Source organism: Oryzias melastigma, linkage group LG15, assembly GCF_002922805.2.
Source record: "Oryzias melastigma strain HK-1 linkage group LG15, ASM292280v2, whole genome shotgun sequence".
In the NCBI taxonomy this organism is placed as follows: Eukaryota; Metazoa; Chordata; class Actinopteri; order Beloniformes; family Adrianichthyidae; genus Oryzias; species Oryzias melastigma.
Window position 1 is genome coordinate 18,079,235 of NC_050526.1, and position 16,029 is coordinate 18,095,263.

Genomic DNA, 16,029 nt, shown 5'->3' on the forward strand with positions numbered 1-16,029 from the left:
GTATATGTATACATATATTAAATTGCATTCAATCAGTTACTTTGATTTATGATTTAAACAGCCATGCAAAAAATACAAAAGAATAAATAAAAACGCACCAGTATTAAAGTTCACATAATAGAAAATCATCTATATTAAACTGTCTGTGTTTATAAAGCAAAATACTGAGACATATGCCAAAATGAAATAGGAGTTAAAGCAGCAGCCAAGGGCTATTAATCAGATCCACGTGAATTATTGAGCTTCAGAAGGTGATATTGTGTTTGTAAATGTTTATAGAAGGACCAGAGCTTCATCAGATAAGAGACTATAAAAGAGGAAAGCTGATAGCAGGTTTTTTTTTCTTTCTTGGACATGGATTAAGCTCCTGTCAAATCCATCTTTTGTAGAAAAACAATTTACTGCGAGAAAAAAACGAAACAGTATAACATGAAATCTAATAATCTGCATTAAAAATGTGTCAGGAAGTGAAGAAAATGTTTCGCAATTCATCCTGAAAAAAAGAAAAAAAAACAAATTGTCAAAAGAGACCGCCGTGAATACACATAATCCGTGAATACATAGAACTCCCCCCTGTCTCACTCCACCCCCAAAGTACAAGAACGTCCGTTACCGATTAGAACTCCTCAAAACCACTTCTGATCATGCTTTGTCAACATTTATTAAAGAACAGTGGAGTATTGCCCAACATAAAGAGTTTTCAATTATTTTTCCAGAACAAAAGACTGTACTGCAACAACAGCGTGATATAAGGATAATTATCCTCTCTATCTTTGTCAGGATATCAGGATTTTTTCCGAGTAACTGAGTAACTTGATGCCATTTCTCCATGCAGGGACATGGAGAGAGGAGGGGCATAGCCGAAGGGCACTCCCCCTCCGCACTCCGGAGGGAGCTCTGCTTTGTAGAAATGCACCGCGGCACCTATTTCAGACGCAAAAATTTTGATTTTTTTCAAATTTCATTTTTTTGTGAAAGACCAGAAGAGTCAGGTGACTGAAAAGAAAAAAAAAAAGATCACGTGAAACCGCGAATAAAGAAACACAAATTCGCGGGGGAACGCTGTAGGCCTATACTTAAAATAATTAAGTGTCATCAAATACAATTTTAGCTGCTGGTTTACTCAACTTAAAAATGAAATTTAATAAAAAACTAGTATTTTTAAATGTAAGAAATTATTTAACTTTTGTTAATTGAGCCAATGCTTCACTTTTGACAGTGTATTAATGACACCTTAAGTCTCAAGAACTTAAGTTATTTTAACGCAATAAGTCCGTCAACTTGGTTCGTTGTTTTCTAGAGCTTTTTTTAAATCTATTTTAAAGTGTTCCTGGTGGTCTTTTAATTAGGATGACACTGTAAAAAGTGAAACATTGGATCAGTTAACAAAAGTTCTTTATTTTTAACTTTTCAAATAATTAATTTTCATAAAATTAAATGTTTAAGATGATTGTTCACTTAACTTAAACATTTAATTTGATTAAAATATTTTTAAATGTAACAAATTACAGAACTTTTGTTAATTGATACAATGTTTCACTTTTTACAGTGTATATTTTTTTAGTACATAGTTCTGCAGAGTGACAGGAATTTACTTAAAATTCTGAGTTGTGGGTGTTACCGTCGGGGTGGAGTAAGCCCGCCCCAATTCCCACCATCCATCTGTCTCTCTTCTGCTAGCTTACAGCCCCTCACACGCCCAGCCTAGCATTAGCGGTGCAACAAAAACAGCGAGCAACATCAGAGTTATGCAGACGTACAGCTTTTTCTGGATTCCTGCGCAGACGAGGAAAATGAAGATGTATCTTTTTGTCTTTAAGTGATGCATAAGGAGCAGGGAGCTTGCAGTTTGTAGCTTCTACATCACTACAAGCTTCTTCAATTGATTCACAACAACAAGGAAATACTCAGAAAACAATTTTGAGCTTAATTTCCTTTACATATGTCCTCCATCATGAGGAAAAATGCAACAAGAACAAGTTAAAAACACCAACAACACGGTTTTGATCACAGTGGGTCCCTAAATTCACATTTCTGACACCTCTCTGTAACACCTCATCAAATCAACTTTATAGTTTCAAAGTGTTTGACATTTTGGCTAAAATTAGGCTCTGTAGCTGACAGAATGTTTCCTGCAAAAAAATTTCAAACTATGTTGTGCTAACATAAATTAAAGATTTCTATTTGGTGGAAACCTAACATAAAATTAAATCCTCACTTATGGTGCAAGACACTAAAAATACTTTAAGGTAAATGCATTATTTAGGATATTGCAGAAGTTTTATCTACTGTTTATATCAAGCTATTAAAACTATACTAATTAGTGCAACTTTTTGCATTTAAATTATTATTTTTATTTATATATGTAGCTACATTTTTATGTTTCATAAAATTATTAGCTGTTTATTATCCTTAAGTTTAATAAAGCTTTGGACAGAACTTTTTCTAAAAACATTTAGGAGTTTCTCACTTCATTTTTCTCAAAAAAGAGGCTGAAAGAGGATGTTCACTCAGGCCGACTGGAGCGACTGGTTGACACGAGCTGGCAGACTCACAACCCTGTTGTGTTTGTGTGAAATGGCTGTGAGGTCAGCAATGTGTGCTGTGCACACAGCCAAGAGAGAACTCCAAACACAATCAGCACTTTTTTCCTCGTCTCCTCGATTTATTTTTCCTTTCTGGTCCCCCGTGACCCTTTTTGTCTTCTGTTTATCTCAAAACAAATCACAAATACGAACCACAATCCAACTCCAGAAAAACAAGTTATAGCTCATAAGTTTGCTAATTATTGCATTTTTCGTAAAGCTGTTGACGTTTTGCAGGTGGAGCTCACCGGTCACAGCATCTTTGACTTCACCCACCCATGTGACCACGACGAGATCAAAGAAAACCTCAGCCTGAAGACGACAGGTCAGCCTCCTCCTCTAACATGCTCAGCAGACTGACACAAACACATTAACATTATCAGAGAATGTTTTTCATTTTTGTACAATTAATTTAAAGGCTTCATTCTTCGATACCTATATTTATTTGAAGAAGAGATCACTTTGGCAGCCTAGAATTTGTTTTTTTATTCACCATCTAAAATGTATTCCAACTTATTCCTGTGGGAGGTCACAGAGATGCTGGAGCCTATCACAGCAAAGGCAGGGTAGACTTTTTTATTATTATCTTAACCTGCTAAAAGAAAAATTGTTTTTATTTCAACTGAAATGACCAAAGTCTTCAGAGGAAGAAGTGATGCTGTAAGAACAAATGTTGGAAAGAGGTAAAGTTACACATAGTGATTATGGACTTAAAAGTCTGTTTTAGTGGAATAAAGTCATTTTTTAAAGATGAAAAACGAGAAGATCTTGGTCCAGAAAAATGACTTTGAATGAAGAAAACAGAAAGATATAAACACCAGTTTTAAATTTCTAAGAAATGTTGGCTCGGTAAAGAAAAGTTAAAAGTAAAAGCCTTCACAGTCCTCTTAATCACAAAAAGAGATTTTCTGAAATGGCACAAATTTTACATTATTTTGTTGTGGAATTATTCTCTCCAAACATTTTCCAAGAATTCAATAATAGCTTCAGAAGTTCCAACTTTTTTTAGAACCAGATTTCCTTTGAAAAAAGAAAAAGCAGCAGAAAGGGATGTTACATAATTGTGTGTATATAAGGGGGAAACGTCCTAAACAAACATGGGAACAGAGGATCAGAGGCTACAGAACATAAAGACAGAGGAACTCTGTGTGGAGGTGAAGGAACTCCTAACACGAGGAAGAGAAAGACGGAGAAACCATGAAAGACATCCGCATGCTGCTGATTTTTCAGAACTATTTCTGACATTCCTCTTTCTATAAATAGACAAACATACAATGACTGTAACAGGGATTTTATTTTTACACAACTTTGAAGCTGTGAATGACAGCTTATCAGCATCTGCAGCAGCTCAGCCATCCGTGTATTTACCTGCTTATTCCTTGTTGGGGTCACGGGGTCACTGAAGTTTACCCAGCTACTGTCGGGGGGAGGGGTGAGCTGCAGACACAGCTGCGCTCGGAAACCATTTGGTGGTTTATACCCCCAAATCCAACCCCTTAATGATGATTGTATAGCCGGGAGGCACTAGGTCTCTTTGGTATTGGATTTGAACTCACAACCTTCCCGTCTGAGGGTGGACACTCCACCACATGGCCGCTGGATTTTTATTTTATTCCTTTAATTTGATTCAAATGGCCTTTATTATATTTGTAGTGTAATCAAATAAAGAAACACTTGAACGTGTGGAGACTTTACCGCATCACTCCAAAACATTTCCTCTTATTGTAGTGGACTCTCATTTAATTAAATACTATTTTAGCAACATGTTTAAGCTCAGTTGACTAAATATCTTTGCAGTCGACACAATTTTAAAAATACCAATAAGTAGTTAAAAAATTAACATTTTTTAATTGTTTTATTTAATTTAATGTATTTATTTTAATTGTATCTTATTTTTAATTTTATTAAATTTTATTTTAATAACATTTTATGTTGTTGTATTATTTCATTTTATTTATTTGTATTTATTTATTTTGATATATTTTTTATTTTAATATTTTTTATTTAATAAAAAACATTTAAGTTATTCATTTATTTTTAATTTAATTTTTGTTTTATTCTTTTATGTTGTGTTTTATTTATTTATTCATTAGTTTTTTATTATATTTTTTATTTAAACACATTTTACTTTAATTGAACTAAATTTAATTTAATTTTCCTCATGGCTCAGACAGATGAGAAGAGCTGCAGCATAAAAATCTCTGGAGTTTTTTTCCAAATTTTTTTTATCTTGTTGCTTCAACAGAATTTGTTTCATTTTCAATACTTCAATATTTTAAAAAATCTGACGTTTATGTCCAAAATATGATGTAGTTTCCACCTTAATTACTACAGACATGAATGAGAAGTTATTACTTTAATATTTTCCCGTCTTTCCGTTTTTATTGCTGTCATGTTTGATTGAAGAGAAGTGTCTGGTTTTGTTTTCCAGGAAGTGTCTTTGGTAAAAAAGGCAAAGAGCTGAACACGGAACGCGACTTCTTCATGCGGATGAAATGCACGGTAACCAACAGAGGACGCACCGTCAACCTCAAGTCGGCCAGCTGGAAGGTGAGACACATCACTTCCTGTTTCACATCAGAGGCTGAATTTAGACGTAAAAGTAGGAAAAGCAAAACCACTATAGGTGGTCAAAAGCCGTTGATCAGCTTTCTTCGTTCCATTTATCTTGTGTATTTGTGGCTCCTCCTCCAGGTGCTCCACTGCACCGGTCACCTGAAGATGTACGACGGCTGCGCCTCTCGAGTGCTCTGTGGCTACAAAGAGCCGCCGCTCACCTGCGCCGTCCTGATGTGCGAACCGATCCCGCACCCGTCCAACATCGACACGCCGCTGGACAGCAGGACCTTCCTGAGCCGACACAGCATGGACATGAAGTTCACCTACTGCGACGACAAGTAGGCAGACAAGCTAAACCGTTGTTTCAGTCAAACATCTTCTCGTCTCTTAAACAAACTCCATTTGGAGGAGATGCTTCATGTTTCCTTTAAACAAACTTGGTCGAAACCAAGAAAGTTTCTAAAACAAAACCAAATGGTGATCTACGTACGGTTGGAACTGTCCTGGTTAAAGGTTGTGCATGTTAGAGATGTGATACGATCCAAAACTCAAAGTCCACATGAAAACCAGAGGTTGATCCAGATGATAAATGATCTGAAACAACAGGATTTCCATAAAATTGATTCATTAGAAAATGTTTAAAACTGAGAAATTGCAGCTGCTTTGTGTACATGTTACAAAACAGATCTGGGAAGTTCTTTTTATGACTTTATTTGGGAAACGATGAGGTTAAAAAGGTGATATTTTCACCAGGATTTGGAACATTAACAGGAATTACATAAACCATAAAAGTGGATTCAGAAGAAACAAAGAGGAGGAGCCTGAACATAGTTTAACAGCCTCAACATAAACATTTAGATTTCAGTTTAAGTGATTCTAACATGTTTCTAGATCACTGCTGGTCATTTTCCAAAAGTTGTTGTCATTAGTTGCATTTCCATTGACTATGAAGTTGAAGTTGAAATTGGATTTGAACTCACATTTATTATAAAAAAAAAAAGAATTTATCACAAAAAATTCACATGTATCAAAGAAAAGGTTTTGCACTGCGAGAAGGTGACTTTTGAGGTGTATCAAAGCTCTGACTTTTTTCAACATTAGTTGTGAGTCTGTGTGTTTGTGGTGTCAATCATGTTTAATTACATCATTTTTAACACTACGGCTGCCAAGAACTGTAAAAATAGATGTCTTTTTTTCAGCGTTCTATTAAATACTATTCCAAATAACTTAGAAAAATCAAAATTGCAATTTCGATCATAATGCAGAGATTTTGTTATGCATTTTATCCATAACAATGAAGTTAAAATTGTATCGTCTTCTTAAAAGACAGAGCTGTTTTTTTAGTGGATGTAGTTTTCTCATTTAATTAAACACAATTGAGTACTTCACAGTCGATACATTAAAGAAAAAATACATATAAGTATTTTAAAACAATATTTCACCCTAGAGAACCCACTAGGTTCTACACAGTGTTTATTTTTTTATTTAATTTGATATAATTTAATTTAATTTTGGTTTTGTATAATTTAGTTAGGTTTAGTTGAATTTATTTTCTTTTTATTTTATTTTATTTTTTTTATCTTTTTTATTTGATTTATTTATTTATTATTTCTCTAATTTCATTTTTTTTATTTAAGGTGCTTATTTTATTGTTTTTATTTTATTTTATCTATGTATTTATTTTTCTATCTTTTAATATATTTGTTGTTTAACTTATTTAATTTAATTAAATTTTAGTCGTTTAGTTTACATTTAATTTAATTTTATTATTTTTATTTTATTTTACATATTTTTTTAAATTTATTTATTAGTTCTCCAATCTATTTTTATTTATTTTATTTTCTTATTTATTTTATTTATTCTCTATTTATGCTTGTAATTTAAGATTTTAAACATTTATTTTAATTTAAGTTAATTAATAATAATTTATTTTTTTTTCTTTAATTAAATTTATCTTGACTATTTTTTAATTCAATATTATTTTTTATTTATTTTATTTATTTGGCTGTTGTTAATTGTTGCTATCCAAAATAAACAAACAAAAAACGTTAAATTAACTGTCGGAACCTTTAAGAAAATAGTTCTTAGGTTTTCCAGGGTTAAAGTAAACAAAAATAATAATTAAAAGTTGTTCTTCTTTAAGCTCCATCTTATAAAAGTCTAATAATACATTTTTAATTACCTTTTTAAGAGAAAAAGTGATGAAAGAAAAGATCTTTCTTTTTGTTAACAGTCTAATTATTCTCACTTGAACATGAGGAACACAAAAATGACACATAAATCAAACTTTAATTGTATCGCACGTTTTCTACTGATGTAACCAAATCACGTCGATCACAATCAGCTATAAATGTGTTTCTGTTGCAGAGGAACCGTTTGCTGTTGTGTTCTGCCGCAGGTCGAAACACAAACCTTAAAGTATGTTCCACACAATCGCACAAAGACGGATTTGAAGCGATCGCCGTGTTGACTGACGGCTCGGACTTGGCACGCCGGTACGAACTGAGCGCCAACAATGAAGCTTTAATGCTGTAATAAGGAGCTGTCATGACACTGTCAGAGCACGCCGCGCTCCACTGCCTGCAGGGAAAAAGATGAAACTGTGAAAGTACAACGTCGAAGCCGTCAATCACCTGTTGTCGCTCAAACTACACAGTCATGTCGCGTGTGTGTTTTTTTTACTATGTGTGAACATGTCGTTTAGTTAAATATTACCAACAACTTCAGCCGTGTTGCCTTTTAAGCTGGTGGAGAGTTTACTTTATTAGATTGGCTCAAAGACATGGTAAACGCACAATCTTGCAAATCATAGTTACACAATTCGGCACACTCAAACCTGTAATCTTATCGAGCAGCAAACGCAGGACAAAGGTTTCTTATGCAGCGTCTGTGTGAAACTCCCAGACAAACAAGGGAGCCTTTTCCTTTTTTCAGTTTCAACAGTTTAGAAGCTGCTCAAATCTTCTCTCTAATTACGCAAATGAGTTCAGAGTGGGCGGGTCCCCGTCCCGGTCCAGCAGGGACTTAGACTCATTAGAGAAGGAACAGAAAGTTTCTTTTCTGCTCGTGTCTGGCAGCGGAAGAGGTCGCACAAGGGGAACAAAGAAAAAGAGGGAGCGGAAATGACATGACCTGCTCGGCAGAGGAGGGAAACTTGAGAAGAATGTTTTTTGGCGGGTGGCAACATGTCCCGACTGTCCGCAGATGCAGAGATTCTTGATGTGAGGACACGAGGCGAGCACCACTGTACAGCGTTAAGAAAAAAGAAAAAAAAAAATGGAATCCCATCACGAAGAAAATAGAAATTATCGATTGCATTTTTATTTTTAAGTCTGACGTTCTTGAACGTGTATTCAGTCCATGGTGTTCACATTGGACGAGCAGGGAGGGGCTACTATTTATGCATCACAAATACAACTGCCAATGGGGAGGCAGCAGCAACGTTTCATGCTGCCAGTCGATTTTTACATTTTTTTTTATTGTTTATGTAGTCATGAATCGCACAAGGGGCCAAATTCCAAAACACACTTTAGGTCTCGAGCCGAACAGGATAAACATTCATTGAACACTCTAAGACTACATTTTTAAAACTTAAAAACTGTAACTTTTTAACATAATTATGAATAATTAAAAGGCAGGAATATTATTCCAGAATAAATAAAATAAATCTTAAATAACTTTCAATATTTCACTCTCCATAAAAATATATTTTGTCGAAACTCTACAAGTTAAAAATGAGCGCAAGATAACATCGGGTCATTAATAACAATAAAATAAAATGATCTGGAGGGCCGGACAGAATTACCCGGAGGGCCGGATCCGGCCCGCGGGCCTTGACTTTGATCTTGATCTAGATGGTGGTATTCAGGGGATTGTCAGGTGTGTTGAATGATGTCAACTTTTAGAGGAAAAAAAAACTAAAAAAAATCTTCAAACCTGTGCAGCCGCCTGAAAAACGTGCATTCAGGTCACAGCGGTGGCGTTTTGAGACATGTGACCGTAGTCTTACTAGCTCATGTCCGCCACCTGCAGTTGGAAGAGGGTTTGTGTGAAATGTCAAATGTTGCTCCAGGCTTTTTCTGTCACAGCTCTATTCCGATATATGACAGACTTGGTGTCATGTAACAATCCATTTTTTAAGCGTTGGTACCTTTGTAGATTAAAAGGAACACCATCTAAATGTCACTACAGTTCCTGATTGATCAAAGTTCATTTATAACTTTAAAAAGTCCTGCTAAAACAAAAAGTAATTATTTATAGTTAAATTTAAACGTCTGTATTTCCACGCCACGAAGCGTTAGCCCTTAAAAAAACAATTTCAAACAACCCTACCCCTTTAAATGCCCTACGATTGGAGGGAGAGGAGTTCTGATTCGTCCCTGGTTTAACCTTCAATGTGCTTTCTGTGCTTTTTGAGTTTTCGTGAGACCAAAAACAGATTTAAGAAAATGCTAAACATGAGAGAATTGAATGTGTTAGCCCAAAACTGGTGTTTACATACACTTTTTATTGAACATGTATTGCTGAGGGTGATGTGGTTTTACTTTCTGATGGATGATATAATCGTCTTCTTCTTTAGAAACACCTGAAAGTTTTCTCCAGAATTTCCTGTGGAGGTTCATCGCTCCTCCTATCTGCAGACATTCGTTTCTTTCATTCATGTTCCCGCTTCCCTCCCTCTCTGAGGCCTGCAGCTGCTGCAGTTACATAACATCAGGAGGCACGTTCGAACTCAGATTCAAGTCAGGACGGCACGCTTTCCATCTTCATTTAGCATCGCCTGGAATCAGGAATTTATCTCCACATGTCGTTTAACAATCCTTGGAGAATTCTGGGAATTCCAGCTGGCATTGTGCAACGTAGAAAATATTTGTATCTACCAGGTAGTTTGTCAAAGCTAAAAATAAAGCTCTAAAATAAATAGAAACTTAATTTATAACATTTTTAAGAGTTTACAACACACATAATGTTGATTTTAAATCTCACAAAAGCTTTATTTAAAATCATAGAGATCACAACTGGGCTCCAATGTCATTAAAATTAAATTTAGTTTAAACATTTGTCTCTACATGAATTACAGTGTTATAAGGCTTTGATCATTTAAAGCTTTAATGTTTCACATTCTACAAAAAACACTAGAAAAAACAAGTTTTCTTGTATGAAAGTGAAAAAATCCTCTTGAAGGTGTTCTGATCATTTTATTTTTTTATAAATAAGTAGTTACGAAAAAAAATCATAAGTAGATCTATTGTAAGGTGATGCTGAATTCTAAAACAAAAATGTTATCGTTTTGGGGTTTTTTTGTGCAAAACAAAACATAAAACAAGTAAATAAAAGCCAAGATGATCTAAAATATAACCAAAAGATTTACCCGAACAGTTCTGATAACAACATTACTGTCAACCTGATGGTTGAACTTTGCCCTTCGAGAGGTTCGGAGGGGAACAGAAGAAAAAGAGGTTTTTAAAAATGTCAACACAAGGCCAGCAACAAAGTCCTGATTAACTGGGAGAACTCGTGATCCGAGAGACTCAAAGAGATTAGCCGTTCCCCCGAAGAACCGGGAGTTAGTACAGAATGTGAGCAATTCCTGTTCTTGGACCACTGTCCACCTTTCTGTTTGCACTTCAAAAGGCATCACACATGATTTAGAAACGCAGGATTTGGGGGAATTAAGAATGGACAGACTGCTAACCTGTGTTTGTGTGTCACAGGGTGACTGAGTTGATCGGTTACGCTCCTGAGGACCTGCTGGGTCGCTCGGTCTACGACTTTTACCACGCCCTGGACTCGGACAGCGTCACCAAGAGCCACCACAACTGTGAGTCGCCGGGTGTGCTTACTGTCGGGATGAACACAATCATGAACACATGAGGCCCTGTCATCATACAGAAACGAGGCTTTCAGTTGAAATGAGTACTTAGAGCTTCTATGCCATTAAAAAAACAACGTTTTTGAGCTTGTAACATTCATCAAAATAAACAACCCTAAAGTGAAATTTTGATCCATTCATGCATTTCTCAGTATTCCTTCAAAAACTCGCACTTTGAGCACCAGCCCCTCCCAAACCACGAAAACAAGCCGGTTCTCACAAGCTGATGATGTCACAAAGTGAGAACAGCCTTTTAACGGTAGAGTTTCCTCTTCCAACAACCCCCCAGCTGGACACACAATTTCTCCGCTGACCTAGCTTCGCAGCTCAGCTAGCGGTGTTCAGCCCCTAACTTTGTCGCTCAGCTAGCGGTCATTAGTCGCTAACTATGTCGCTCAGCTAGTGGTTTCTCAGCTGCTAACTTCGCCGCTCAACTGACAGTGATAAGCTGCTAACTTTGCAACTCACCTAGTGGTTATCAGTCGGTAACTATGTCGCTCAGCTAGCGGTCCTCAACCGCTAACTTCACCACTCAGCTAGCGGTGCTAAACCGCTGACTTCACCACTCAGCTAGTGGTGCTCAGCCTCTAACTTCGCCGTTCACCTAGTGGTGTTTAGCTGCAAACTTTGCCACACAGCTAGCAGTGCTCAGTCGCTAACTTCGCTGCTCAGCTAGACGCCCAACTAAAATTGTAGACGACTGGATCCATGTCTTCGTTTTCCTCGTCTTCTGGCTAAAAACTCCAATATTTCCTGCCATTTTTGTTGCACTGGTAATGTTAGGTTGTGAGGGTCTGTAAGCTAGAGGGAGAGAGTGTTAACAAAGAGCTCTCAGCAACAAGGAGGGGGAGGGGCAGTGAGCTTAAGGCCATGCTAACAGTCCCGCCCTCAACTCCTGCTTGGCAGAAACTAAATCTTCGTAAAGGACGCAGGTTTTTATTTTGATTTGGGCTAAAAATGGCAAAATCATTGTTAAATAACCACAGGGAAGGACTTTACAATAGATTAAAGGATGATCGGAGTGTTAAGATCTCTATCGTTTTATTTTCATTACTTATTTTTTAATGTGTATGATAGTGTAGATTTGATGTGAGTCTGTGTTCACATCCACGTCTGTTTCTGTTTGCATCCAGAGCAGCATCAGGGCATTAAGAAGTGTTTGATCAAATTAAGTGAAGCCACCGATGGTCTGATGAGGTTTGCACACATCTGGTGCCACAAACACAGCAGAGCGGGGCAGCAGGTGGCCTGCATTACAATCTAATGACACTGTTTGTGTGTGTCTGTGTGCAGACGAGGCTGCGGGTGTCATGGCTATTCTCCGCTCTGACAGCACTGGATCATTAGAGGCTTTGAACTGCAGTGTTAGACGCTCCTTAAAGCCTCCCATGCGCAATTAACACGTGTTTTTGAGCAGCAGAAAAACAGGACGACTCATTTTTACCTCTGGAGTCGACGTAGGTTTATCTGTTTATTCAATTTTAGGGTTAGCTTTAGTCACTAATGCAAGATGTGTTAATTCAGGTTTAGAAAAGATTTCATGCAGGCGAAAGAAAAACTAAAAAAGTCGCTCGAGTTCAAACTATGAAGATTACGGTGGCCCTGAAGTACAAATCACATTAAATTACATTTATACTAAAAAAACAATTCCAACTGAATTAAAAGAAAAAGGAAATGTTTCAAAAAACAAAATGGATGTCCAGAAATCTAAACGAAACCAGAAAAGGTATGGGACATCAGTGATTGGATGATGACGTTTTTCCATCATTTCAACCGAATCTTAGAGTGTATTCAGACTTTAAATGATTCTGTTTCATTTGTTTCACGGCCGAGTCCTGAACCTTACGTTTGGTTTGTATTCAGACTAGGATCTACCGGAGATTTCTGTTCTGGACCAAACCTTGTAAACAAAACCATGTGAGTGAAAATCTCTTCAGTGATTGGCCAGCAGGTATGTGGGCGGGTCAAAACAAAAAAAAAGAAAGATGGAGGTGCTGCACTTTGCATATCCTGGTAAAGATAATTCACTTTTTTGAAATTTTTAGTCTGCTGACCAATTTTGAACGTCTGCATGAAGGCCAGATTCAACACTTTTTACTGCTACTGTGGTACAGCCGAGGCACGCAGCATAGTGGTTACTGGGGACGTTACGGCTGCGAAATACGGTGATAAGTGTTTATGGCATATACACTGTCAGGAAAACAGTGTGAAACATAATGTGTATCACGTTAAAAGTTGTTTTATTGAATCTGCATTCATCCGACCACATTTTCATGAGTTGCTGTTGCATCGCTTCTCCACGTTTGTCCGCTAACGACCAGCTACGGTGGCCATTTTGGTTCAGTTGTTCCAGCTCAAACCGTGTTCAGAGCTGAAATCCTAAACTAACCGAGACCACCTCAAAAGATGGGTCCGAGGAGGATCCCTGGTCTCGTTTGCTCGTATTTAGACTGAATTTGTTCTGGATTATTGTGGAAAACAAACTCTGGTTCACTTTAAGTGTCCAGTCTGAATACAGCCTAAAAGCGGCATGAAGTAATACAGGATATACTCTTTACTAATCATAAAACATGTATTAATATGCCGACAATGACAAAGCGTTTGAAAAAACTCAAAAATTACTCGTCATCATTCAATCAGCGGTGTCCCATAGTAGCTACCTCTGGTTTCTTATTGTGTTTCTGGATATTAAAGATTTTATTTTTCTGGAATTTTGTTTCTATTTCTAAACTGTAATGTGTTTTTATAATTATTATTTGTCTTGCTTTTTTATTTTGGTCTTTAGTATATTTTTGTATAGAGTGATATTTGTTTGTAGGATTTGCACTTCAGGGCCACCGTACCACAGCACAGAGATACTCCGATATCACATGAGTCAGAATATATAAAAAGACAAAAAATATTTATAGATACATTTTCAAGATATTTGACTCCTACCAGAACTTTTTCCTTTTTTAAAGTGTTTTTCCCTAAAACCGTCTGAACATTTTCATGTTTAAAGGCCTTGATTTACTGTGAAACAGAAAAACAACAAATGCGGAAGCTTCATGTTTAGTTTCTAGTTTTTCTTTGGCTCCAAGGACTTTAGTTTGCAGAATTTAGCCGAGATAAAGGACGCTCTATCTCCATCTCACACACACACCCACGAGCTGCTCTCACGGCCAACGTGACCAGCCTGCCAATCAGAACATGCTAAAGGATACGGCTGCTGAGTGTAAGGCTGCCACAACCTTTTTTCCAAAACTATTACGCACTCACTCACACACATTCTCAATGTCACTGGCCTAATGTACGATCTCTGACCAGTCCTGCTCTTTTCCCACGCCGGTTCTGAACTCTGGACTGGAGCCAGCACATGTCCTCCTCGCTCAAAAGTCAAACATCCAGCTTTTTCCTACTAACAAATGTTTGACTGATCGTAAACCCCTGATGGAAAACAAGTTTTTATTTATTCTCATTTGGAAAAAGTAAAAAAAAAACACAGACAGAAATAATAATAATTTAGGACGTTGAGCAAACCATTCACTTTGTAGGACAAGCACCAAACTTGACATGGATGTAGCTTGGGGTTCCATCTTTCATAAAAGCACACAAAAATATTATACATGTATAGTAGTATTTTAAAGTTAATTCTTATGTTGTGCATGAACAGCCCATATTGTTGAGACTAAGGCAGATAGAAATCAAATATTTTGGTGAAAAATTGAGTGTATGGCAGCCATCTTTAAAAATGTCTCTCATTTTGAATTTTTTTCATGGCTAAGAGGCTTTTCTGAAAGAGGAAGCCTAACATTGATCCATAGCAACCACAAAATGCAGGATTTGTCTGACATATCCACATAAGTCTCCGCTCTATCATCTGATGGATGAGGACTATTATGTAGCAGAGTAAATTGTAGGGGTGTATTGATAAAATCGATTAATCGATCTGAGTCGATCTAAGCCTAATACATCAATAATCGATCCATAAATGTAGAGGTTGATCTAACATATTGTTAAAGTCTGCTAGCTTGATGCTAACGTATAATGGGATTTCCCCTGGGCGGTTGATGCTAACACTCTGTCGACCTAAACACACATTGCTGACTAAATGAACTTCGTTATAAACTCAAAGCCATGGATTTTTTAAACTCTTTCAAGGAAATATATTTTAAAGTAACCATTTGTGGTCTAAATCACAGTTTTTTTGCTCAAATTTCTTCTTCTGGAATAAGGTGTAATGCTATAACGTGATCGCCACCTAGTGGCTAAACTTAAACACCCTCCAGGAGAAGCAGAACAACTCCTGAAGCTTTTCCGTTTGAGAATCCATGTAACACTATATGGTATTAACAATCACATTATAATTTCACTAATACATTTTACAGTATTTGAACGGTATAAAATTAATATACAAATCTTGAAAACATATATAGATTATTAATTTACTTCCAAGCAAATTTGTCTAAATGTATAAACTCAAAATTGAGGGGATTGAGAGAATCAAAAAAAAAATCTGAATTGAATCAATCCAGACTTTGGTGAATCGAATCGATTCTGGTAGTTATTGGTAATACGTAGCCCCACTAAATTGTGGCCTGGTGGTTGTGTTTGCTGACATCCTCCTTCTATCACTTGAGCTTCTCTAAAATTCACCGATACAATTCATCAGTCTTTGGTGCTGAAGAATCTTGTGGCTTTTAAACCTTTTAACCCAAATTGTTTAGCTTTTTTGTGCATCAGTGATGCCATCACCATTTTATAATATCTTCTTTGTGTCATTGATGCTTCATCAAACTTAGAATAACCATTTTTTATTGGTATAATCCAATTTAGCCTAAATAATTCCAACAAGACCAAATGATAGATTAAAGAGTTAGCTCAAGTTCTGAACTTCCCATTGAGGAGAGAAAAACTCCATATAGAGGGATCAACTGGAAGAAAGTTCTGGCAAAACCAGGCAAACCAAAAAGGGGACAGAAAAACAATTTCAGGACAACACCAGATCTTTTGTATTTATTTCTTCATGTCTGT

At 36.4% G+C, this 16,029-nt stretch overlaps 1 protein-coding gene across 2 annotated transcripts in view; it reads left to right on the top strand.

The window, feature by feature from the left end:
* Positions 1-16,029, top strand: part of epas1b (endothelial PAS domain protein 1b) — a 70,087-nt gene that overhangs the window by 38,731 nt on the left and 15,327 nt on the right. For both annotated transcript variants that reach the window (XM_024296640.2, XM_036215403.1), the window contains 4 exons: positions 2,823-2,910; positions 5,017-5,135; positions 5,280-5,482; positions 10,859-10,965. In XM_024296640.2, coding sequence (XP_024152408.1) covers positions 2,823-2,910; positions 5,017-5,135; positions 5,280-5,482; positions 10,859-10,965 — 517 coding nt within the window. The remainder of the gene's footprint in view (positions 1-2,822; positions 2,911-5,016; positions 5,136-5,279; positions 5,483-10,858; positions 10,966-16,029) is intronic.